Source organism: Pezoporus flaviventris, unplaced genomic scaffold (genome assembly GCF_033815535.1).
Source record: "Pezoporus flaviventris isolate CSIRO_AGI_PZ_B2104156 unplaced genomic scaffold, CSIRO_AGI_Pfla_v1 ptg000007l, whole genome shotgun sequence".
In the NCBI taxonomy this organism is placed as follows: domain Eukaryota; kingdom Metazoa; phylum Chordata; class Aves; order Psittaciformes; family Psittacidae; genus Pezoporus; species Pezoporus flaviventris.
In genome coordinates, this window is record NW_026892555.1 from 49,966,554 (window position 1) to 49,991,385 (window position 24,832).

At 45.7% G+C, this 24,832-nt stretch overlaps 1 protein-coding gene across 6 annotated transcripts; it reads left to right on the forward strand.

Annotated features, from left to right (window-relative positions):
• The first annotated feature begins 1,945 nt into the window (after positions 1-1,945).
• On the forward strand, positions 1,946-12,804 carry TGIF1 (TGFB induced factor homeobox 1). Of its 6 annotated transcripts, none has more exons than XM_061448718.1 (3): positions 1,946-2,038; positions 10,163-10,389; positions 11,730-12,804. In XM_061448718.1, exons 2-3 carry the CDS (start codon positions 10,207-10,209, stop codon positions 12,294-12,296), a joined length of 750 nt encoding a protein of 249 aa, XP_061304702.1. In that variant the 5' UTR covers positions 1,946-2,038; positions 10,163-10,206; the 3' UTR covers positions 12,297-12,804. The 6 variants fall into 6 exon arrangements, with proteins under 6 accessions (XP_061304702.1, XP_061304700.1, XP_061304699.1 ...); XM_061448716.1 differs by lacking the exon at positions 1,946-2,038 and adding an exon at positions 2,050-2,074; XM_061448715.1 differs by lacking the exon at positions 1,946-2,038 and adding an exon at positions 2,875-3,058.
• Positions 12,805-24,832: the final 12,028 nt, after the last annotated feature.

The following is a 24,832-nucleotide window of genomic DNA, read 5'->3' on the forward strand; positions in this document are numbered from 1 at the left end:
AACCTGTTGGCACAGATGCATCTTGATGCATGTGTATACCCCTACTTATCCAAGGAGCTGCACAGATACCGAAGTTGCTCAGTGAGCAGCGTGAGCTTCTTGTGAGATACAATTATTAGTGCTGATGATGCAGCTCCAGCAGATTAGATAACACTAAGAAACACAACTTCACCAGCATGCCAAGGGAAAAGAAAAACTGTGGGAAGTTACTTATCATAATAACCTGCAAGCAACAGCCCATACCAACACCCACCACAACTTACGGACCACCATCTTACTGCATTCATTCTAAAAATCAAGTTGCTCTGTTCCTTAGATTTGAGATCAGTAAATTTCCTTGTCATACTTAAACAAAAAACAGATTATACACTTCAATCTATCTGTTTTCTAGGTATTTTCACATATAGCAATAAATTGACTCCTTAAGGACCATGTCTTCTCAGCTTAGAAGTCTGAACTTAGTTCAAGGTAGTGGTCACTGAAAACTCTACCACACCCAAACCCATGCGATACTCTGATTTTCGTCCAGAAGGAAAATTTCTGGATCTAATACTGTAAGCTATTATTAACTTATAAGGGTTTTAAATGCCTAGGCTAAAGTTTAGTGTACTAAACCCAAGATATTTCCTAAAGAGCATCACCTGTGCTCTCTTTAGATGCAAACTTGTTTCAGGTGTGTTGAGGGTTTCGCAAAATGGTGAAAGCCTCAGCACACCTGAGACAACTCTAACTGGTAAAGAAGGTTGCAGGGGTTTTCTTTCGCCCGTCCTACATTTTTGCAAACCTTATCCACCTTACCACCTCAAACACATCAGCCTTCAAGTGACAGAATTTGTAGGCAGACCCGTGGTACTGTCCTAGGCAACAACTGAAAGGCGCGCTGCACAAGCCCACTTTCTGTCCTTACCAGCGGTCCCAACTATGGACACGCCCCTCCATACTCAAATCCATGAAGAATGTCGGTTGAAAAAAGCCTCTCTCTGCCTTTTGTACCTGGGGAGCTACACACGAACACGCCTGACCCACTGGCTGCTCCTCCTAGCTAAAAATCTGCCACCTGAAGTCAAAACCAGTTTTCTATCATCCCTTGAGAAAATTCCTAGGAACCCACATTCCAACAGAGCTAGAAAGGCTGTTTCTAACACTTTTAAAAGCGGGCTGGATCTCAGTATTAAAATAAAATTATTCCCCCCCCCCCCCCCCCCCCCAAGTGACCTTGCCAAAACCAAACAAAAAACCTCAACCCAAACAAACCTAAAAAACAAACAGGAAAAAAAAAAAAGGCGGGGGTGGAGAGTGAATTTGTTTCCCAATCTGCCAGCAGTCCCTAGGACAACGAGCAAGCGTCAGGCAGCTCGGGCGGTGTGGAGAAAGGGAAATCTCTTCAAACCCTTAACGTGCTTTTTGTCAACTTCCCGTAATTACTTTTTTTTTTCCCCGTGACCGTGCCTGAACGCTCAAGCGCCCCGCTGGAAGAGTCAGCCCTCGCAGCTGGGCACCAGGACTTTAAACAACAACAAACCAGGAAAGAAACCCTCAACAAAACACGGCGGCGTGTGCGCACACCCCCCCCCCCCCGAGTCACCGGTCCCTCAGAGACCCGGCTCGCTTCTTGTCACGTTAAAAACACCCGCCCTTCACCAGCCTGTCCCTCACAGCTGCACGGGCGCGAACCGAACCGCACCGCACACAACCGAAGGGCCGATGCCGGCAACGCGGCGGGAAGGTGAACCCTGAGGGAGGGCGAGTGCGCGCCCCTACCTCATCCCCGCGGAAAGCGGTTGGGCGGCCGGTAACGGCCCGGCTCGCGCTCACCGCCGGGGCGCTCAGTTCAGCGCCGGGCGGAACAACACCTCGCGTCAGCTCAGCGAGGGGCCGCGGCGCCGTGAGTCAGTGTGCCCAGCACGGCAACTGGCAGCCCTAACACAACGTAGCCAGCGGCCCCACACCGGGGCCTTGTCAACTGCCGTGACGCGCCAGCCGCTCCCCCTACCACGTTCCCCGTTCAGGATGTAACAGCTGTTTTATCTCCAGCAAGGTCGCGGTAATTGCGGCACATAAAAATAGTTACAAGGTACTGGGGGGGAGGGGGCTGTTAAAATGCTGTTGCTTCCCCTTCGGCTGTGAATGCGTGTTTGTGTGGATGCCCGCGCCGCCAGGGCGGGAGAGCGGGGGAAGGAAGGAGGGAGGGAGCTCTGCGCTGTTGTAGGGATTCATTATTTCATCAGCCGTTTAAAGCGTTTGCTTGCTTTCCCCCCACCCCGAGCTCCTCCTCGCCCGCCAACGGCCCAGCACGTGGCGGTGTGGGACCGATACAAACGCGTTTGTGGGGCACGGCAGTTTGTTTTGTTTTCCATTCCGAAACCTTCCCGTGTCGCCCGTCAGCCCAGAGCTCAGCACTTTGAAGTCTGAGCCCGGCGCCGAAGGGTTCCCCGTCATATCTCCCCTTCGCTGGGGCGGGGGGCGGCGGGGATCGACTCGCCGGCCCCGCGTTTCCCATCCCGGAGGAAAATAAACTGTTGCTGCAACGCGTGCTCGCCTCTCAGGGACGAGTCAGGATGGGAAGCTGTGCGCTTTCACAGCTATGAGCGTGCGTCACAGCAACATCCACCGGGCTGGGAGCTTGAGGGAAAGAAAAACAAGCTTTACGAGCTGCTGTATAAATAACCCCAGAAACGGGGCTCGCCTTCCCCACGGGAGAGGCAAGGGACCGCCAGAAGGACGGGGCTCGTTCGGTGCCATCGGGGGATTGCGGCTGGGGTGCGAAGCACCCGCCGCCAGGCCCTTCAGGGGACACCGGATAGGGGAGTCGGCGGGGCCCGTTGGTCTTTGGAAGGCTCCTTCTCCTGCGGTACCGTCCTCTTTTTCTTCTCTCTATTCAGGCGAAGGAGTGGGTGGTTCGTCCGGCAGCAACAGGAGGAAGCTAGTCAAGGGCAGCTGTCAAAATCTCCCTCCCCCGCCCCCTATCTCCTTCCAGTTTAATGATCAAACGTCTGCCTGGAAGAAAGGCGAGGGAGCGGGAGGCACGGAGTGCTCTTGTGTGTGCATGAGCAAGCGGGTACGTGTCCCCCCCTCCCCGGCCCGTCCCTCCCCTGCCGTCTGACAGAGCCACAGCAGCCCGGGAGGGGAGGAGAAAGGAGGAGGAGGCAGCCGCGAGTGCCAGTGCAGCGCTCGGTTACTCTCCCGTACTCGCTGCGGGGAGGAGGGGGAGGGCGGGCGCTGTGTACCTTTTCCTCCCGTGCCTTTCCTCACTTTAACAAGCCGGGGCCAATAGCCAGCAGAAGGGAACAAAGGGACGGGGGAAGGAAAGCCCACCCCGGCAGCGGCCGCACCAGAAAACCCCCGGGGAGGCAGAGCCCTGAGGCTCCTGGTGACAGCAGCGCGGCCCCGGACTGGGCGCCTGGCTACGCTGCGGTGTTTCTTCTTTCTTCGTCGTCGTCTTTCTCCTCCTCCGTGCCGAGTTTAAAAGGGGAGCGGCGTCCGGCAAAGGGAGAGAAACTTGGGTTGGTGTGCGGAGTGTCCGGTGGTCCTCGTGATCAAGATGAAAAGTAAAAAAGGTAGCGGTGGTGCGACGTGCTAGGCAGCCGTCTTGCGGGGACGGGGTTCGGGGGATGGAGGTGGAGGGGGGGGCTGTTGCCAAGCTAGACGAAGTCTGTTTTTCCTCTCGGCCGTTTTCACCCCAGTGGCACCCCCTACCCTTGGCCGAGCTCCTGTGGAAGATGGCAGTGGATGCTTCGCTCCCAGACAAAACATGCAGGGCGGCTGTTTGGAGGCGGCCGCCTCTCCGCTCCGCTGGCTCCCTGTCAGAAACATGTTCAGCCGCCCGCCTTTTGCCTCCGCGAAGTTTTGTTTTCGCTCCCTTCGCCGATCCCCTTCTTTCCATTAAAACCTTTTCTGTCGATTTTCTGCTCCGAGCCAGCAGTCCGGCAAGGGGGGAACGAAGGTGCGGGTCGTTTTTCCCAACTTGGTGTGAGGGAAGCGGTGCCGTCCGCAACTCCTGGCACCGGGACCTGTCGGTGCCCGGCAGCTCTTTGTTCGCGGCAGCGTGGGTCTGGGGGCCGGCGGGGGGGGGGGGGGGGGTCGGCCTGAGGGTACCAGACCCCATCCGCACCCTCGGTTGCGGTGTTTTGCTGGAAGTTACTGCTTTTTCATTCCTTTAAATGGGGAAAAGAGAAAGAAAAAAGTACAAAAGTTTCGGTACAGGTAGGGTTAAAAGGAGAAAGACTTGTTTTTTCCTCATAAAGCCAAGGCTTTTTAAGTTTTCTTTGTGTTAATTTTCAATCAGACAAACTTTACAGTTAGAGGATTGTTGCTCATTACGCTTGTGGTGCTATAGGTGTCTTTAAATGAGAGTTTGGCCACAAAGGCGGGGAACGTGCTTTCAGGTTTAGCACATCTGCGCTAGGTGGAAAGAAGTTTATAGCAACGCAGTGTCTCTTCAGTTGCGATTTGCCAGTCGGTAGTGTGGGACGAAGGGTGTTTTGTATTCGAAGACCATTAAATTACCCGAAGTGGAGGGTTAGAGGGCAGCAGTGCGCATGTTCAGTACTCCAGAGTTGTTCTGTTTTTCTCCTACTACGCATTCCTGCGGCTCGATAGTAGAGCAGCCTCTCTCATTGTTAGTATCCTTAGAGCAATTAATGCATATACAGTTCGTGAAATCATAGGGCTTTTGGAAACACAGTGTACTAGTATGGTTCATAGACCCTTTTAAGAAGTTTTGGAAGCGCCATTCAGCTGAGAGGCGAGCACACAAAGGGAATTAAGCCACAAAGACGAAGTTTAAGGAGCGGGTGGTACTGGCGCGAGCGGAGCTCCCGCAGGACAGGAGCCGGGCGCCTGTCCGGGATTGTAGCGTGGGGCTGCTGTGCTTGGAGACACTAACCGCAGGAGCTCCGGAGCCCTCCGCTCGCCCGAGGCAGGCTGAGATTGTTAACCCTATTGCTAGCAGGGGGGTTTGGTTGGGATTTTACTGTTGTGTTTTTTTTTTTCTTGGTTTCACTGAATTAATTTAGCCCAGTTATTTTTAGGACATTCCTATGCTCCCTATTTGCACAGCAGTGGTGAGCTGGTTTCCTGTCTGCTGTTGCTTCCATTGTTCAGACTTCTGTCCCCGAGGGCAGCTGCTGGTTGGTGAAATACCAAACTCTCCGCACTTTCAACTGTTGTTCTTACCAGCCCCCCTCCCCCCGCCGAAATAAATGCGTGCGAAAAACGCTGACGTAGTTTCTAGGTATGCATGTGGAGGGCTTTGTGTGTGTATCTGTGTGTGAGAGGGGGAGAGATCTGCTTTGAGGATTGCAAGTCCTGGGCTGAAACAATGGAAACAATGAAAGGTGACAGGCAGGAGGGAGAACTTTTGAGAGGGGCCATGGGCCTGGGGTTTGCGTGGCAGAAATTAAAAGGTGAGGAGACAAAGACCAAAACTTTTAAAAAAAGATGTGACGGCTAGAGTGCCTTTGTTTTACTAAAGGTTGGGCTTGTAGTTAGTTGTGACCTCCTGGCATTTGAGGCACATTCAGGAAGTTTCAAAGAGTGACTTTGTTAGAGCTTTCTTGGTTACACTCCTATAAAAGTCTCGTTTCAAGGGGGGGGGGGTGTGTGTACGAAAAAAGTATTGCACAGCCAAATCTGGCCGCTTTAGAAGTGATAGAGCATAAGCTGTGAAATGCAGAGGAAAACAAATAAACTGGTTCCTCAGTTCTGAAACTTAAGAGGAAAAAGTTGCTTGGCTTTTTTTTTTTTTTAATATTGTGGAAATTCCCTTTTGCATCCTTGTAGCTTTGTAGGTCTTGGTTACTTATGAGTAATTCTAAGCTAATTTATTTTTGTTGGATTTTAAACTCGCATTAAATTTTAGGTTTTTTTTGTGTGTTGGATTTTGTTATTGTTTGGGGGGTGTTTTTGTTGTGGGGCTTTTTTTTTTTTTTTTTGCTAACAGGCTGTGTATGAAAACCCTCAGGACTCTTGTGGATAGTTTCATTTACAAATAATAGCGTGATAGCAATCATACTTGTTAATTAGCTGATCTAGAATACAGTCTCGCAGAGACACAGGCATGTGCTCAAGTTTCTACATGTGAGGAATCCTACTGAACTTGGTTACAACAGGATTGGGGCCTTAGATGGGAACTGGTTTTGTTTATCTGTGCTTAAGAAATTCAGAGAACCCTAAGGGGGCGGGAGATTTTCCATAGGTGATTTTTGTCCATCCAGTCTTAACGAGGGCAGAGATTGTTCCTTGTGGTATACTTTGTCCTATTTTGAATAACAATTGGATTCTGCCACTTCCTCTGTGAAGCTCTTCCTCGACACAATGGGACAGTTGTTGTTTTTTTTTTTCCTGATACTCTGACTAAATTTTTTTTCATTTGTCTCAGTCTCTCCAAATACTTTGTCCTCCTCCTCAAAGTATTTCAGCATGTCATTTTAAGCAGCAGTAGATTATTTTGAAATCAGCTTTAGTCATCACTGCCTACTACTTCTACTCGAGTTGTTTCAAGTTGTTAACGGTTGAGTGTTGAGCCTAGACTCGAGATCCTAGGTGTAATCTTCCCTGAGCTGATTACAGGAGGACCTGTAAAGTCTTTGGGCTGTGATACAGTGCAACAACACATTCAATCATGTATATGACTTCAGCTGGGAAGCCAGGAGGATAAAGTAATTTATAAAGAAGGAATGCTGATCATGTAGTTCTTGGGTCATTAACAGCATGGACTGCTCATCTGAGTGAGCAGGAATGGAGAACTGGGATTTTGTATTGTTTCCCAGACCTCTGCAAATTTAACTTGTGGTGCTTTAGTCCTGTAGAAGCAATTTTTCTGTTTGTTTCCCCCAGAATACATTTAATCAAAAATAAGCTGGTGCTAGCCTGCTATTAAGACAAAATAAATTAGTAGGTCAGCTGGGGCTACACGTTGTGTCCACAAGCCTTTATTCTGGGTGTAAATAACAGTAAGCCGATGGTCCAGTTGTGGAGCCTGGCCAGAAGCCTTTTCAGTTGGGCCCTGTTAAAACAGGAAACCAGCAGCAAATAGCCTGATTACTAACAAGACAGAAAAACAAAGCTGGGTTGTGATCAGCAGAAATGCTTTAATGAAAACAGAGCCTTGACAGCAACAACGTGGCTCCTGCTCCAGTAAAAAAAAATATATCAGCTGAGGTAGTGTGAGATTTCTAGTCACGACTTCCTGTTGCTGCTCATTCTGTACCGTGCCAGAGAGATCTCCCGCAAGTTCAGAGGGCTGATGATCTATTTAAATGAGCTCATTTAAATGAGAAGTTGTACTACACTGAGTTTCCTGCTTAGCCAAAACCTGCTTTGTGTCACTAACTTACTGTGTCAATTAATATCACACTAAGCGAGCAGGTCAAAGGGCAGGCTCTGCTGTTGACTCATTTCTTGCTAGGTAGGTTACAGTTAGTCAGACGGCAATTTTTACTTTAGCAAAAGATCTTGTTTGCAAAATAGAAAAAAAAAATTTTTGTGCTGCTGGCATTCGCACAGTATTTTGCCACTTCTGAGTGAAAAAGAGCAACACTTCTAGAAGTTGTGCCTGTCAAGTCAGTTTTCTCAAATTCAGAGAGATGTCTGTGGAGTCTTTTAGCTGTGGGTTAGATCTTGGAGAGGTTACTCCAGACAGGGTGGTGTGTGCCTGGAGGTTTTTTTTTTTGTTATGCTGCTTAAACATGGCTCTCAAAGCATTAGACACCTAACTTTCTCATAGGAGAAGCTTCTTTGGCTTCTCTCTTATTTCTAGCCCTTGCTGTTGGCCTCTCCCTGTTTTACAAAGTCCTGACTTGCTGCCTATTATACTTGAAAACGAACAAAAAACCCGACCCACTGAAGTGCTGCAACGCATACGGTTTCTGACGAGCAAGAAAAGAACACTGCACTTGAAAACATTGTCTGAACAGTGTAGGCTAGTTTTAGCTAGTTTTAAAGTTCAATTTAAAAGGGATGAGCTCCTTTGCAGAGCCATCATGTTGTCTGTGCAGGATCTTTGTTCCAAGAAGTGCTCTGCATGGCTCCAGGAGCCCATTGTGCATGGCATGTTCTCAGGTTAGGTTGCAGGCATGGCAACACTTTCTGTGAAGCTATGACAAATACAAAGTGGTTTGCTCAGAATCATTTTAAAGTAAACTTGACATAGTTTCTACATGAGTTAAAAACCTGTTTACATAATTCAGAGTTTATCTTGTGTTGGCTACTTAAATATTGTCCTATTGTTCCTGTTCCGTGACTGGATAATTTCTGTAGCTAATCATCACTGGAAAAATTTGGTATGTCAGTTTGGTGTTTGTCGGTTACATAAATCAGCAGTTGGGAGAATGAAAACAATACTAAGTAAGTTACTGAAGTAACTATGCCAGGCAAATTGCAGATTGATGATCCTGCTGGGAATGCTTGCCTATCAAAAATGTGCATTGAAATTCAGACAACTTAAGCTGCATTTAAGGATGTTGGCACTATTCATAAATAGGGGAAGGAGAGAATAATTCACCATGTCAGCTTTGGCTAAAGTTTAGATGCGTGGGGAAAGGTCCTCCTCTGCTCCACTCCCCGTCCCCCAAGTATTAAGTAAAGCTTGCACACTCACACATTTGTGTTTTGGTTTGTTTTTTGAGTTCGGGGTTTCTTTTATGGGGGTTGTTTGGTTGTGGTTTTTTTGTTTGTTTGTTTGGTTTGGTTTTGTTTTTTTTTCTTAAATGACATTAATTCCTTCTGTTTCTTTGCTTATGCTTATAATTATAGCTTTATATAGTTTCATATTTTCACAGACATGTTTCTTTTATTTCAGAGCTGACTTTGTTTCCTTAAACAGAATTCTTGAATTATGGGTGGGTTGCCTACATAAAACAATTACTTTTGACATTTAACTTGCTTTTACTGTTAAGGTATTTAGTTTTGATGTTATGAATGAGCAGGTTTCCTCCACCCCCACTCCCAATCTAAATTCAAAACACAGATTAAGGGCTTGCTTTCCTTACATAGTTTCTAGAAAGGGCTTCTGGAAACCAGTATAATTTCAATTGAAATTAGTATTCTGCTGTTTGAAAATGGGTGATATCTTACTTGGGTTGACATACAGTTTGTCAGATTACTAACATTTCTGATAAGCTTAACCTGGTGAGTATTTAAAGTATGGTTTTCTTTGTATTGTGCAGTACTACTTGTATATCCTACCAAAGAAGTAGAATTGTAGTCTTCCTAACTGTACTTTTGTTTGTCCTAATTTTATTTACATACCATAGCTTCATGTTACTAGTTGTGTGGTGTATATATAAAGGGATAATCAAATTCTGAAATCTGTGCTTTGCTTTGTGTTGAAGGAAAAAGGTATGTAGTTAACTTGTAAATCTGGAGCCTTTGTAGTAAGTGTAGCATAGAACACACATTTCCACAGATTAAAATACCAGATGAAAACCATGAAGTTGAAAAAATAATCAGGATGCAAAATGGTACTTAAAGAAACAAACGAACCCACCCAAACATTAATTAAGTTAATCTCCCAGTAAACTGATGGACTCTTAAGCAAGTGATTCTTTTCTTTGCCTACACTTTTTGTTTCCTTCCTAAGTGAAAATCCACTCTGGTAGGGGCAGGCACAATTTCCCCCTTTATTTTCTTGTGCTATTAGTTTTTATTAGTGTATTTTGAATGAGCTATAAATATACAAAATCTTCAAGCTGACTCTCCCAGGAGGGAAGCATCAGCCTGTTAAGAAGAAATTAAATAACCCATTGCTTGAGTTGGGTGTTATAAGTTCTTGCTTATTGACCTTTTGCCCAGCAGCTGGATAGTTATCCCTTAAGAAAAGTGTTGGATGCATACCATAGCAAGCAAATTTGGACAATGTTGGTATTATATAGAAGCTATCTAGTAACGTGCAGCAGATAAAAGGTTGCTAGAGGAGCAAGAAAATGAGGGTTTGAAGAGAATTCCTTTAGGAACAGAGCATTGGTGCTACTTTTTGTTCAACTGACAGAAAAGCTACAGCTTGTCAAGTTAACACTACAGGACAAATCTTATATAGGAGGCTATACGTACCATGATTCATAGTAAAGACAGTTAATGTAATAAAAATGTGTGAACCACAGAATGCTGGAGCTGAGTAGTTTACAGATTTAGATGGCTGATTGTTCTTGTCTTGTAATTGTAGGTGTAGTTGCAATATCGGGCAGTGAAACGGAGGATGATGACACTATGGATGTCCCATTGGATCTTTCCTCATCTGCTGGCTCAGGCAAACGGAGAAGACGTGGCAACCTGCCCAAGGAATCTGTGCAGATTCTTCGGGACTGGCTGTATGAGCACCGATACAATGCTTATCCTTCAGAGCAAGAAAAAGCCCTGTTGTCCCGACAAACACACCTTTCCACACTACAGGTATTAAAAACAGTAGTACTGGCTTCAAAAGGAATTGTTTTCTTCTTAATTTACCTGTGGTCTAGACACTATTGCAAATGTTTACACTGCATGTGAGATTTTCTTTCTTACTGTTACTCACTCTGATGGCAATTCTAAGGAGAAACACAAGTCAGTTGTGTGTTATGATGATCTTTTGTTTACTGGGGATAAAATTACTTCTCTGGGAGAACAGAGAGTCATGAATTTGAGCATGCATGCTAACTTGTGCAGAATTGGGCCCCAAAAGACACAAAGTGTCTGTATAAAGGAAATTGTTGTGAGAAAGTGGTAGGTATTTACTTGTCAACAGAGGTTTTATGGTGATAGATTCACCACTTAACCTAGAACTCCTCACTACTAAAACTGCAACTTGAGGCTTGTTTCTGCAGAACATGTACATACATTATTACATGGCTGATGGCTTCCATTAACATTAGTGGAGCAATCTGTATGGAATAGAGCTACTCAAGCGTGTTAGTATAGGTATGATGAGATTTTTGTGTGGTTAGTTTGGATTCTCATCCTGGGATACCACTAACAGCTGCAGGGTCCCTTGGATGCATCATTCTTGCCTTCTGTGATCATCTTTGGTGTAATAGCTGTTGACAGCTGCTGCTTCCCACCTCTTGAGAAGGTGGCTGCATGAAAATGTGGGTTGACCCTGGTTTGGTTTTGCAAGGTGCTAAATACAGATATGCTCCTGCTGAGTTCTGGACTTTATTTTTTCATATGAATTCTTTAGTTCAAATTTTGTAATTGGCAATAAAGTAAGATTTTCTTAGTGTAACATCATAAAACTTCCTTTATGTAGTAAACAGAAAAAAAGACGTTAAACTATAAACTATCCTGTATCGCCCAGGAAACTGGTTTGATATTTAAACGAGGACAAACTTAAATGAGGTAATTCATGTTATGTCTGTCGACACAGTCAGTTGAACAAGGAAAATCAGTAACTGTTTGTGGGAGGAGTGACTCTCTTCAGAGAGAAAATGTTTTCCTGTTGTTAATTAACCTAAGCATAGGGAACAATAGCCAATAGGTTAATGTGTGTGCACAGAGTTAAAAGCTAAACCCTTTAGTTCAGGTTAGAAGTCTCCAGATGTCCACAGGCTTTCTGTAACAGGAGTGGGGAGCTGACGGTAGAGCCGGGACAAGGGAAGGGCTTTTGCCAGGCGTGTCAGAACTTGTCAGTAGGCCTCTCTTTTGTTCTGCAGTTAAGGAAACTGCTTGGAGGGATTCATTAATGTAATCCAACTATTCAAATGGCACATAGTTGGAAATGAATGAAGATAGAAATTAAGATGTCATTATATTCCTAGGTCTGCAACTGGTTTATCAATGCACGCCGCAGGCTTTTACCTGACATGCTGAGGAAGGATGGCAAAGACCCAAATCAGTTCACTATCTCACGACGAGGGACCAAGCTCCCTGAGGGTGGCCTGGTAGAGTCTTCCATCAGCACAAAGAACTACATTCCCCTGCTGGAGGAGACTGCCTTCCTTCCCTCTGCAGCACCGCTTGGCAAGACTATGTCCTCTTCCAAGCCAGCTTCCCCAGGATCAGTCCTGGCTCGGCCATCGGTGATTTGCCACACGACTGTGACTGCATTGAAAGATGCCCCTTTCCACTTTTGCCAGCCAGCTGATGTAGGCCAGACCACGGACCTGCAGCAGCCCCCCACCAACGGCTTCACAGACAACTCTCTCTCCTACCATGAGGACGCATCTAAACTGGGACCTGGTGCTAATGCACAAAGTGGGCTCTTTAACACTCCTCCTCCAACCCCACCAGACCTTAACCAGGATTTTAGCGGATTTCAGCTACTGGTGGATGTTGCACTCAAAAGGGCGGCAGAGATGGAGTTGCAGGCAAAACTTATGGCTTAAATTCCCTCTGTTCTCCTTCCCATTTTGTTTTTCCAGGCAGGGATCTAACAGCTGTGTGGTTATTGCCACCCACATGATATCAAAAGACTTCAGCATTATTATTATTTTTTTTTATTAATCTTATTTGCACAAGGGATTGCTGAAATGAAGCTTCCTGTCACTGAGTTGGTTTTCAGTGGAATATGGTCATTCCAAGAATTATAAACTTAAAGCTACTGTAGAAAGAAAGGACTGTGTGTTGGTTTTGTTTTTTTTTTTGTTTTGTTTTTAATGTTTTCTTCATAGGTTTTTCATAATGTGAGATAGTTCCCAAGATCATGTGATTTGTTTTTTTTTCTTTCAGACTGTGCAATATCTAGTAATGATATAGAGTCTTCTTATCATTCCCATGTGGAACAGAATATACCGACATGCTGTTTAAAATAAATTTTCAATTTTTTTAACAATATGAACTTTGGATGATTATGCTTTTTTTTCCCATAATGTAATAAAATATTTTCTTTACAAATAGATGCCTACAGAGTATTTTGTTGAATATGAGCTTTGCAGAAAACACAGTTGTACTCTTGAAATAAATGGAAGTGAGAAATATTTTTGAGCTCATACTGACTTCGGTTTTACAGAGCTGCACAAGCAGTTATTGTTAACCAGGTATTTAAAGGAATGCAGGAAAGTGGGCCAGAAGTACCTGAGTGTGTTCTACTGTGTTGAATTTTTTCTAAAGGGGCCAAAGGGAACTGTGTAGGCATAGCTCATTAAATTCCAAGGGGATATCTTAGGCCTCTCTAAGTTTTCATGTTTTGGTTCCTAGAAATACTTCAGGGTTGGGAGATGTGACAGCACATGGGGAAGTTCTGAAGATTAAATGGGAAGGCCAGAAGGGGGTTTGGAGAAAGCGTCTTTGTGATGCAGTTCCTCAACATCGCTAGTGACAGATTTTCAGGGGGCAGGCAAGGGCTCCCACTCTTACCCTTGGACTACCAATAACAAGGTTTTGACTCAGTAATTCTAGTAGACTGAAATAGAAGAGACTGTATTGAGTTGAAATCCTGAGTTTTGGGAGCCAGGTCTTGGTGAGATACTTAAACCGGTGGTTGACTAAGATTTCAAAGAGATTCCTCTTGTTTAGGATGTTTTTGGCCAACAGAATTTAAAGTTACCTTTCGGAAAAAGACTTGGCTATCAATATTACTAAGTAATGTGAAGACTTGCAGGTCACATCTCAACTTACTTGAATGTCAGTCACCTACCCTTGTCCTTCCAACAACAGTGAAATAAGAGACTTCAAGGGGAAAAAATCAGTTCTGGCTAATCCTTAAAAACAAACCAGTTGTCTGGGAGGCTGGGAGAGGGCTTTGTGGAGCAGGGGAGCTGATGAGTGTAAGGATATCATTATGAGTAGAAGGCTGCAATGCATATGCATTTCATTTTGCTGTGGCCTTTTATCTTTTTGTAGTGTCTGGAAAGATTATTTGTTCTCTGGAGTACTCTGGAATTCTACTGAACTTCTGCCTTTCTTGAAGTTTCAAATCAATGTTTATATTTGAAAAAATGAAGGCAAATAGTAAACACTGGTTTACTTATTATCTCTGTCAGCTTCAGTAACACAGAGTCATCCTAATCTACTGTATGAATTGTCCTGGGTTCAGCTGGTTCAGTACCAGCTGTGTGGTTCTGTGTTGCCAGCTGGGCTTAAACCATGACGTGAATATAGATTTTTTTCTTTATATATGTACTTTCTATTGAAGTAAAGCTAGAAAAAACAATTTTTTAACATAGCCAGAGGTGGCTGTACGCTTTTGTCTTCAAAGATAGCATGTGAATCTAGAAAGAGCCTTGTGTCTTGTCTCTAGACACACTGTACTTTGTATGTCTAGTCTATTTTTCTTGGCATGCCTATGTATGGGGTTTTTAGTTTTTTGGTGGTGGTGGCTTGTTTTTAGTGGCTAATTTTATAATAAAATGGGAGTACACTTTTGTGAAAATCATGAGGTTGAGGGAAAAATTGCTCAGTAGACATCCTTTGTGGCATAGATGGTTGCTCTCAAAGAGTGTTAGGCACCCAACGAAGAGTGTCATCTTTGGTGAAGATTTGGAAGATGCTTCCTTTTCCACATGCAGGAAGGAACTTTATGGCAACACTCCTTACACCCATGCCTCAAGCGCTAACAAGGAAAAACAACCTCATGCAAATACACGCATTGTTTAAGTGCTTTGACTTTTTTCTCCTTCCCTCCCCCCACCTTTTTTTTTTTTCCAAAGCAGGTTGCTGCTGTACTGTGACATAAAGTGGGGGACTTGGATCGCTAAAGAGCGTTCTCAGAGATCTTCATTTCTCTGCCCTTAAAAAATGTCAACAAGTTTAAAACCCCAAACTTGAGCTCTGCTGGCTGAGCTGAGCGTTTCTGTAATTCCATTAGAGCAGCTGCAGTACTGAAAATGAAAATAGGATGACTAAGAAAACTGTTGCTATTCAGGTTAACAGTTGTCATTGAAAGTAAAAGCCTGTGGTCTCTGTGCTGTTTTCATTTACCAGTAAGCCATACAAAATGGCATTAGTGTAACACCACCGAAGTCCTGGCTGTGTGATGAGCACTGCATTTCCATTTTGCTGACTGACTTACCCTGGGGACTTCACTTGTGACCAGTTTTGCTTGAGGTCTTTTCATTATTATTTGTGTCAAGGTTACACCTAGAAGTTCAGCTGTAGTCACAAGCCAAACCACTTTGGCTGAGTAGCACCTGGCACACCGTGTAAAAGCTTTTCCTCACCCTGAGGTGTTACTTAACTTGGAGGAAGACAATTACTCATATGAGTACCCACTAAAGTAGTACCAAAGGGGAGTTTCTGCTTTCCTGTAATGTAGCACTGATAGTTTCAGTGCAGGTTATTGAAGTTTGCCTGAACCTACTCTTTCAGAGCAGAAACTTGCAGTAAATCCAGATAAAATTATCAAAGGCAGGTAGATGTAGTGCATGAGGTGGAGCTAGGATCCAGAATTGAGCAGGAGTCGTAGTAACAAGCCAGAGGTTTCATGGGCTGGTCACTCATCCCTGGTAGGGCAAAGGAAAAGTTTATTTCTGGAAACTTGGTTTACCATGGAATAGGGAAAAAAAAAAGGCAGTAGAAAGAAACGATGAGACAAAATGGGCAGCTTTTCTGTTCTTGCAGCAATGATAAACCTAATTGCAAGGCAGCTGTGTCAAAACCTAACCTCTGACTGAAAATACACTCTTAGGCTGACTCTGAAGATGAAGGGAAGGCATTGCCGTGCGTTACTGAAGACCACGTGGCCAGACAGGGTGTAAGTGAACTAAGAAGTATGACAAATCTATGCAGGGAAAACGGCTCACATGCAGACTTGTTTTCATGGCTTTTGTGTCTTGTAAACAAGTTGTGGCAGCTGCATGTGATAAATCTCTGCACAGAGCAAAAAGAATTACAACAGAGAGGGAACCTTGGGACTGGCGTCGCCGCCTGTGTGCATGGGGGGGGGGGTGTCTCTGCCTGTTTGGGGGGGTTGGTTGTGGTATCCCACATGTCTCCCAGCTTCTGCCATGAGGTCAGCGTACACGTCTATAAAACCATTGAAGCTGTAACAGCTGGCCTCATGTGCTATGGGGGAGGGAAGGGACACCCACAGCGCACGAAGCTGGGATAACTCTTTTCAGGAGGAGGGCAGTACAGTCCTGTACGCTCCCAGGCAATGCCGGTTCTGTGGCCAGAGGGATGCTGCTACCTGGGGAGGAGCCCAGGTAATAACCTTACTGGAAAACGGGCAGCAGGAGAAAGTGAGCAGAAACCAGGGAGAGAGAGTGTGGGTGGTGGTGGTGAATGCCCACGGTATTCCCCTTGGAGAGGAGGGAAGCCCAGCCAGAAGAAGGTGCTGTGCAGCTGGAAGCCCAGGTGCACCATGACCCTGTTAAGTGCCACATTTATACCTGTGGTATTTGGGCCATTTGCAGTTAACTGTGTGCTGCCTGTCAAAGTCCATTTTCATTCGTCATTTTTGTCACAGCGGTCATGCAGTTTTCTTGTTAATGCTTAGAACATATTCCTGGAGTGCTTCATAGTTCTCTTAAAGCTGATCTGGGTTTTCTTTTTTTTTTTTTCTTTTTGGCATCTTGCAGTTGTCAGCTTCCCTCCTGGCTTCTGCCAGATAGGGATTACTGGCATGAATACAGCTCCTGTTCACTTTTCAGGACATTACTTGTTTTAAGTCTCTTGTTCACCAACTGCTGGAGTTGTTACATCTCTATCCTGTTTCACTGGTTCAGCGTGCTCTTCTGCCATGAGTTCCAGTGTTAAGACTGAAGGAAAAGAGATTAGATTAGCTACTCTCTCTAGCAGAACGTCACTTAAAGCTGCTGCTGTTCCAGACATAATAATTGCATCCACGTGTGTTGTATGCAGTTCAGTGTCTATTCTGGCCCGTATCGTAAAAGTGAGTGCCTGGATTTCTGTACACACAGAAAATAACACAAAGTGATACTAGCTAGACTATAAAGTCAAAACTCAGACTATTTTCTACCTCTAAATTTTGCATTCATTTCTGCTTACAGCTCAAATCCATGGCATTTAGCCATTTTGCTCACCTTTTTCACTGAAACTGGCTTTAGCTGCCTTAAAAAAACTCCCTTTTCCTTCTAAAGCTTTCTAGCACCTTCAGCTCTGAGGCATCAGGTCTGGGACTAAAACTGGCAAGTATCACAAGTCTTGCTAGCAGACCAGGGTAGCTTCCAACAACAGATAAACCTCACAGCCCTTTATAGCACTGCAGTGCTGCCTTGCTGTGTAATATGAATCACAGTTCCTGAAGCTGATGCAGACATGAATAAGTCACATCTGCCTCCAAGCTAATCCCAGTTCTACTGCAGAGCAGGGTTCCTGCCAAATTTAATACATTTCTATTGACAAAGTGTTGATCTTTCAGGTGCTTACATCAACGTGTAATAAACCTGTAAACATGTACATAGGTAGCAGTGCTTTGAATTAGTGACATAGCCTCGGGGGACTGGTGGCAACTTGTGTGTCGAATGAGTGCAGCTGACAACTATCTAACCCTGTTTATTCTTGGACGGCTTCTCTGCAACCACAGACCAGGGCTGTGGCCTCTTTCTCTAATTGCAGCTGAGCCAGTGCCTGCCCTGGGCAATGAGCCTTGTCTGTAGGTGTGTAACAACGTAACCCTCTCAGGGTAAAGAACCCTTGTATGGGCATATATAAATCCTGCACATGGTTTCTGTAGTGAGCCTTTCATCACATCATTCAGCTGCTGATGAATAGGACTGACCTGACTCCAGCGAGAGCAGGTCAATCTCAGTGCTGTGTTTTTGCAGCAGGTATCTATATTTGCATGGCTTCTCTGAGTCTTTCCCTCTCTGCACCACTGCTGGGGAAATACTATCCTGGCAAGTGTTCCTGGAGTTCCTCCATCAGTGATGTTTCACAGGTTGGCAGGGCTCTGTTTCTTTTTGAGAATATTCATTTTTATCAGTAGTAAAGAAATAATCCCGAACTGCAAGGCCTGTAATTTTACCAGTACAGTTTTCAATACGGAATACAGAAAATGTTTGGTCCTGCCTCTGAAGTTCCTACAGTCTAATAGCTCTTTGGGAAACAATGTGTCATACACTTAAAGCATGTTGCTGCTTTTTCCCCTACAAACACTTAGGGCCAGGGTGGCTTAGACTGGGGATAAACCATTTGGACTCTTTAACTGATGTGTCCTATTTTCATCATGAAACAAGTATTCTTTCCTATCTCAACTTTGCCTCTAGTGTCCTAGCTCTTTTTGTGGGAGCAAAATTGTTTTCTGTTAATTGGTGAACAGATTTTAGTGCTTGGCTGGGGCCTTTTGGCCTTTTGATGTCTCCTTTAGAAGCTGTTGATTCAGAAGACAATCTTGATCATGATTTGCCACCAGCCTATAGATTTTACCAGGACACGGCCCCATCCCTGGCAGTGTTCAGGGGCAGGTTGGACCGGGCTTTGAGCAATCTGGTCTAGTGGAAGGTGTCCTGGCCAGTGGCAGGGGTATTGGAACTAGATGAGCTTTAAGATCCCTTCTAACTAACCATTCTATGATTCTATGATCTCCTAGTAAGGACACCTGGTATGGTGTCCTTATATGGCTCCTGGTATTTATATTAAAAAAACCCACAAAATCTCTTGACCAATTTTGGGAAGAATGTGATGTCCTTCAGCTTGCTTTTATGAATTAGTGTAGCCTGTCTTGGAAATTGTTCTGGATAGCAAACACATAACTGATGGTAAGGATCACAATAGTTCTGTAATTTTCCTGAGTAAGTCTTCAGCTGTTTAGCCAGAGCCTGTAATTTCACTTCCTTTTCTAGCCTGCAATGTTCTGATTGCCCGACCTTGTGTCAAATGTGTTATGTTGTTTTCTTTTGTACTTCTAGTCTCAATCCTTGTTTGAACTCTCATCTCTCTCCCTGTTTGACTTGAGAGTGCTTACATAATATCATGCATATTTCATTTAACTAGAAGTTATTTTGACTAGTTTCATACTGTTTTGTAAGTTATCCGATCCTTGCTACCCTGCTATCCCAACCACAACAGCAAATCTTGCTCTCATGAGAACAACTTCTCTTCATGAGAGAAAGCACATCTTCCCTGTGTAGATAGCTTTGCTTTCTTGTAACTTCTGCTTTCTGTGCTGTGACTGGGGTAAGCCAAAGAGAGAAGCAATTAGCATTAAAATCCACTGGACATTTTCAGAAACAGACGGAATGTTTTTAGGTTGGAGTCAACGGTGTTTCTGGTTTCAGCACACAGTCCTGACTGCTGCCACAAGCCTTCTTCCCGAGGTGGATGTCCCACTAGGTGAGGTGTGAAGCAGACATTCCTTTGCCAACCTCAACTAAAAGGTTAGTTCAGGTTATTGTATGAAGTGCTACTTAGGCAGTTGCTGCTGTAACTCATTCTTCATGTTAAATTCTGCTGGCTTGCATTCAGCCAAGGTATTTCCAGTGATGTGCTGCCAACTTTCTCCAAGGGCTTCCTCAAAAGTCTTCCTTAGCTGGTGATACCTAGAAAAAACTCCTGTAAATATCTCCTTTTAGTGCAGAGTGTTACATCTGCAAAGTGCATACTGTCTGTTGTAAAGCTTCCAGTCCCTCCACCTCCCTTCCTCTACCAAACCAGGCCTTCTTGACCCCCTGCTCCTTCCCTCCTGGCTAGAGGCAGCTTCAGCCAAATTCATCTCCTTGCCTGCTGGGACTTGTAACCGTATCAGCTGCCCTGGCAGCTGTTCCCAAGTTTCTGGAGGCTGCTTAAACGCAGAAAGCTGCCTTCATTGCCTGATCTGTAAAACAAAAGATGTGCTCTGGGTCTTTCAGAGACATCTGGTCTCATTTCCCACCACCTACTATGTCCGTAACACTCGAAGCAGAGGGAATGTTCCAGTCAGCTTCTAGAGAGTGGCATCCATCTCTTTGGACCCTAGGAAGAGATGGTGGGAATGAGGGCATACAGGTCTTGTGGTGGACAAGTTCCCACTGAGTCATGCAGCACCTTCACTCCTTCTGGGTGTGACTGTGGGAGCCATGGAAGCAGTGCGGGTCCCTAGGGTCAGAAGGGCGCTGGTGGTTTCAGGGTGGGCAGCATGTGGAGCCTGGCTGGGGAGCATTCCAACCGCCAGGACTGCTCTCTGAGCTTCTTCTGATGCGGCAATTTGAATTTATGTAAGCCACACAGAGGTTTGGAGGGTGGCATCATTCCTCCCCCCCCCCCCCCCTTTACACTGCTAAACAACAGGTATTTCCAGTGTGAGCAATTTCCTTTCCTTTCAAATGCAGTGATACAGCAGCTCAGCTTTTCTTCCACGGGGTGGGAGGAGCCAAGGAGCGGAGCGTGGACCAGCTCATGCCCGTATCAGCCAGGCTTTTCCTGTCTGGAGAAGTGACTCATCGGTGGCATGACCCTGCTGCTCCCTGATGCCTGTTGTGCTCAGGGGCCGTTTGACTTCAGATCCTCTATTTCCCTGGTATCTATTTCCTGGAGATACCTTGTTTCACTGGAGATCTGCCTTTAATCCTTGTCTTACTCCAGCCCTCTTCCGCGTTTGCTGGAGGGTCTGGGCTAAAACGGGCAGCTCCGGACGCCTTCCCCAGCGCCTGCGGGCTGCCTTGGCAGAGCGTGCGAGGAGCTGCCATTGCGGAGCTGGAGCTGGAGCTGCTCCCTCCGCCTGAGTCTCATTACGTGCCGCTTCCGCTCCAGCTGCCAGGGGCCTGGACGGTGAGCGGGGAAATGGCATGCGGCGCCTGTGAAAGCTGCAGCCCGGCCCTCGGCGCTGTCTACCATGGAAGGAAGAGCTGGCTGAGCCTCCCTCCCCACGGGACGCACTGCCTGCCTTGGGAAATCCCCTGCCGCAAGGCAGCCCGGGAGACCCACTTTGGGGAGTTTAAACTGCGGCCGGTCGGCGGTGGCTGGGTACGGATGGGAGCTATGAGTTTTGACAAACCCCCTATAAATCTTTCCGTTATGCATAAGAAAAAGTGAATAATCCTTCCCACTCCTCAGCTGTGTGGTCTGCCTGAATTTACTTCCCTGGGATGCACCAGAGTTTGATCTTTAAGAAATGCTATCTAAAAAGCCCACGTGTAAAAACGTAACTGCACCAGCGACAGGATCATAAATGCCTTTGATCCCGTAAATTACTGAACCGCAACTCATATCTGTTGCTCTGGGACTGCAGGAAACGGACACAGGCTTATGCAAATTTCTAGTAGAGGGAATGTTCTGCAGGACTGGAGGGGGGGAGAGAAGATGGCTCTTGCTGCAACTCAGTTTCTGGATTGCAGCTGAATATTTTGGCAGTCCCGATGCTCTCCTATGTCACCCTGCTGCCAGTTCCCACGGCTTCTACCTCTCACTGGTCACCGCCCAGTTGTGCAAGCCTGGAGCGGTGAGGTTTGTCAGAGCTCTTTGCCGTGTATGCTGGTGGCATTTACAAACAGAGTCTACAAACGTGGTCCTTCAGCTGTGTTTTTTTTCCAGACAGCCGCAGTGACTGCAGTGTTCGTGTTTCACGTCTAAATCCCCGTAACCTTTGTCGGTGGGGAATATTTACATGAGAGTGGGTGAATCCAATGTTACAAGACAAAACGATTTCTTTGGGAACTTTGAGGGGAACCAGGAATGTACCAGAGCCCAACCAAGGCAGGACAGCAACAGCACAGCGGGGGCACAGCCCGCAGCTGGGGAGCAAGCAGGCAGGACTTCAGTTTTGTGTAAAATGTGAATTTTTCTCAGACTTGTGGAAGAATACTCAAACCCTTATAAAGTGGCGGGATGGGTGCAGGGTCAGACTATCCATCACCTCATTCGAAAGATGTGCTTTACATCCTAACCCTGGCTTAGGGTAGCAGATCCTGCTAAAAATACAGAATAGAGATCCTTTGATCCCTTCATCCTGTCTCTATTCTTCTTTTTTTCCTCTTTTTTTTTTTTTTTTTGCTATATAAGCCAAGTGACATGACACTGGACTTTGGTACTTCACCTGATTTATTTCAATTTGCATGTTGAAGAAAGGTGTCAAAAGGGCAGGATGAGCCCTCCATTGCTCAGCTGCCCTGGCAGGACTCCCCTGGCAGCCATGCTGCAGTGCCATGCCATGCCAGGGGAGGCTGTGCTGTGTCCAGGGCACATAGTGGCATTTTTTGTAAGCCGTTTGTGCCATGCAGGTGCAGGGCTGCACACACCAGAATGTGGGGCAGTGCTGCCTCAGCTGGGCATGAGTTTGTTTTGCTGTTTCTGTTTGGTTTTTTCACCTCGGTGATAATTCTTACCCAATGTGTGATCTCTGCTCTATGTACTTTACTACTCCTTGTGATAATCAAAATCCGGCCCTGAACTTTTTCACTACAAAGGAAACAAGAACTTTGCCCTGTCGGCTGTTCACAGGCCGTCTAGTGATGTTGCAGCCTTTTCTCACATGCAGAAGCCTCCAGAATCTCTGCAAATCAAGGCTGCACTGATGTCAGAATGCTTTCTGCTTTTTCATCAGTGTGGATGGAGAGCAGGCACTTTGACATGATGTGATTTCTAGTGTCAGAAATCTCTTAAAAAAGAGAAGGCACCCAACTGGTCGGTTGAATCAAACCTATAAACTCCAGGATTGCCAATAATGTGCTGTATACAGCTCAAAGTGCAAACTGTGATGGGCAAGTGCTGAAACATTAACCAGACCTTGGGACACCGTCTGTAGTTGCCGCTTGGTGCCCATGCCATCGGCCCTGGGAGCGGAGAATGAGGACTGCACTATTACTAGTCTGTGCAGAGAAAGGGTGCAGCAGTGTTTGCACAGCGCGGACAGAAGTGGGGCGGTGGCCCTGAGGCTTTGTGTGTAGGGCAGTGGGGCAGCAATAAAAAGGTATGAGCTTCCCCATGTGGGGAAGAAGGAGAGGTCGAGAGCTTAAATTTCAGTTTCTGGCTCTTGTTGAAGTTCTCTGGCAAGCAATGTGGTGGTGGTGGTGTGAGGCCATCCTTCCACATGCATTCCCATGTTTGCATGTATAACCTGCGTGGGGGTGAAACCCCTGACTCTAAGCTTTCCTCTGACCTCAGCTGAGGTAAGGGTATTGGAAGAACAAATACCATCCCTGGCGATGTTCAAGGCCAAGTTGGACGGTGCTTTGAGCAACCTGGTCTAGAGGAAGGTGGGGAGTTGGAACGAAATAATCTCTAAGGTCCTTTCCAACCCAAACCATTCTATGATTCTAAGAAATGGCAGGCTGCAGTGGCAAGGAAAAAGGGGAACGACAGAGATGCTTCAGGGCCCACACCTCAGATGATTTGGACCTGGGTGGTGTTTTGATGTTGGCTTTTTTTTTCTAACACTTTTTTTTTCTAACTGATGAGCTGTCCTGGAGATCAGGTGAGGAGACATGAGAAACCAGAAAGCATTTCTGATCACACAAGTGTTGTAATCACATTACTGCTCTATGAGCTCAGCTGACACAGGAGACTGGTAAACACCTCCCAGTGCACAGGTAGGTGACAGCACGTAAATCCTCAGAGCTCTCTGAGAAATGACAAGTCTTTTGCAACTTTGCCTTTGAACTCTGAAGGAGTTATGATGGATGGTGGGTGGTGGTGGTGCCCAGCTGTACTCTGAGGGGCAGTGCAGCTTCTGACTCCCTTGCATAGGTTTTATCCTGACATGAAGAATAGGTGCAGCCAAGCTGTGTGCTGGTGCTGAATCAGGCAGTGTGGAAACTGCCATTTCCTTTCCAAACACCAGCACCTTCAGCAAGGTGCTTGCAGCCACCTTGCACACTTGGTGTCAGGCCAGAAGCCATTCCTATAGCATCTGCTCATACTATATACACGTGTAACGTTAACTTACCTGATTCCTGCTGTGGGTTTCTCCACAACCGCTACCGCATATCCCTGTCTTATCAGTGTGGTGGCTTTGGGAACAGCCTTTTCCATTAAGTTTACCTGACAACATGTCCCACTTCAGGAGCAGCAAAACAATGCCTTGCCCTGCTGATGCTGAATCATTACCTGGCAAGAGTTGGGAACCATGAGATTATATTTTATTGTAGTATATTGCAGCTGCAAAAAAAAGTACTGGATTTGGGGTTTATATCTTGGTGAGGATGATAAAATCTTTAGATCTGGGACTTTTCCTTCACAGCTCTCTTTGTAAAGTAATTGCTCTCCTAGTAGTGGCAAGAGAAAGGACATGCTCATTTATGATGCTCTAAATCACACAATTCATTTCCAAAGACAAATAGCAAAATCGTAGGAGAGAGCTCTGGTGCAGGCTCCTTCTCGAACTGTAAACACTGCAAGACAAACCATCAATATTTGCACAATGTTCAGCCCAGCCCAGCGCAGATTCTCTAGAGGGAGTGTTAAGAGTCATGCTAATAGGACTATTAAATCACACTGAAACCCTTCTTACAATATATACAATCTAACAATAATTGTGCATGTGTGCGCCCAGTCCAGTGGGTTGTGACCATTAAACAGCAGAACCACAAAACCCATGATGAGGCCAAGTGTTGCAATATGGCCTCCCACTCTTCCCCCTGCTTATCACACGTGTTGCAGTGGCTGGGACCCTTTCTGGTGCTGCCAATATAAATCAGAAACCACTTCTTAGAAGGGGCGATGTGAGAGTGAGTGTGTTACTGTGTGAGCTGTCACCAGATGTGCCAAGGACTGTGGATTGAAAAGGTGTGTGTGTGGTGGGGAGGGAGAAGCATTAAAAATACCATTGCCATGTTTCCCTCTGGGCTTACACAAATGTGACACAGAGAAGAATTAGGCTTTTGCAGTTTCATGTTTCCTTGACCTTTTGGGAGAGGAATAAAAAAATGGATCCAGCTTCAGCTCCCAGTTATAATGCTGAAAGCCCAGGGCGAATATAATACACTGGCTCCTGAGGTGTGAGAGCAGTTTCATATTGTCTATTGAAAAATCAGAGAGAGAGAGCTCGAAGGTGTAAATAATTGAACAAAGACCAGATGAGTTGAAAGCTTAACCTCTGTCCCAGGTGGGT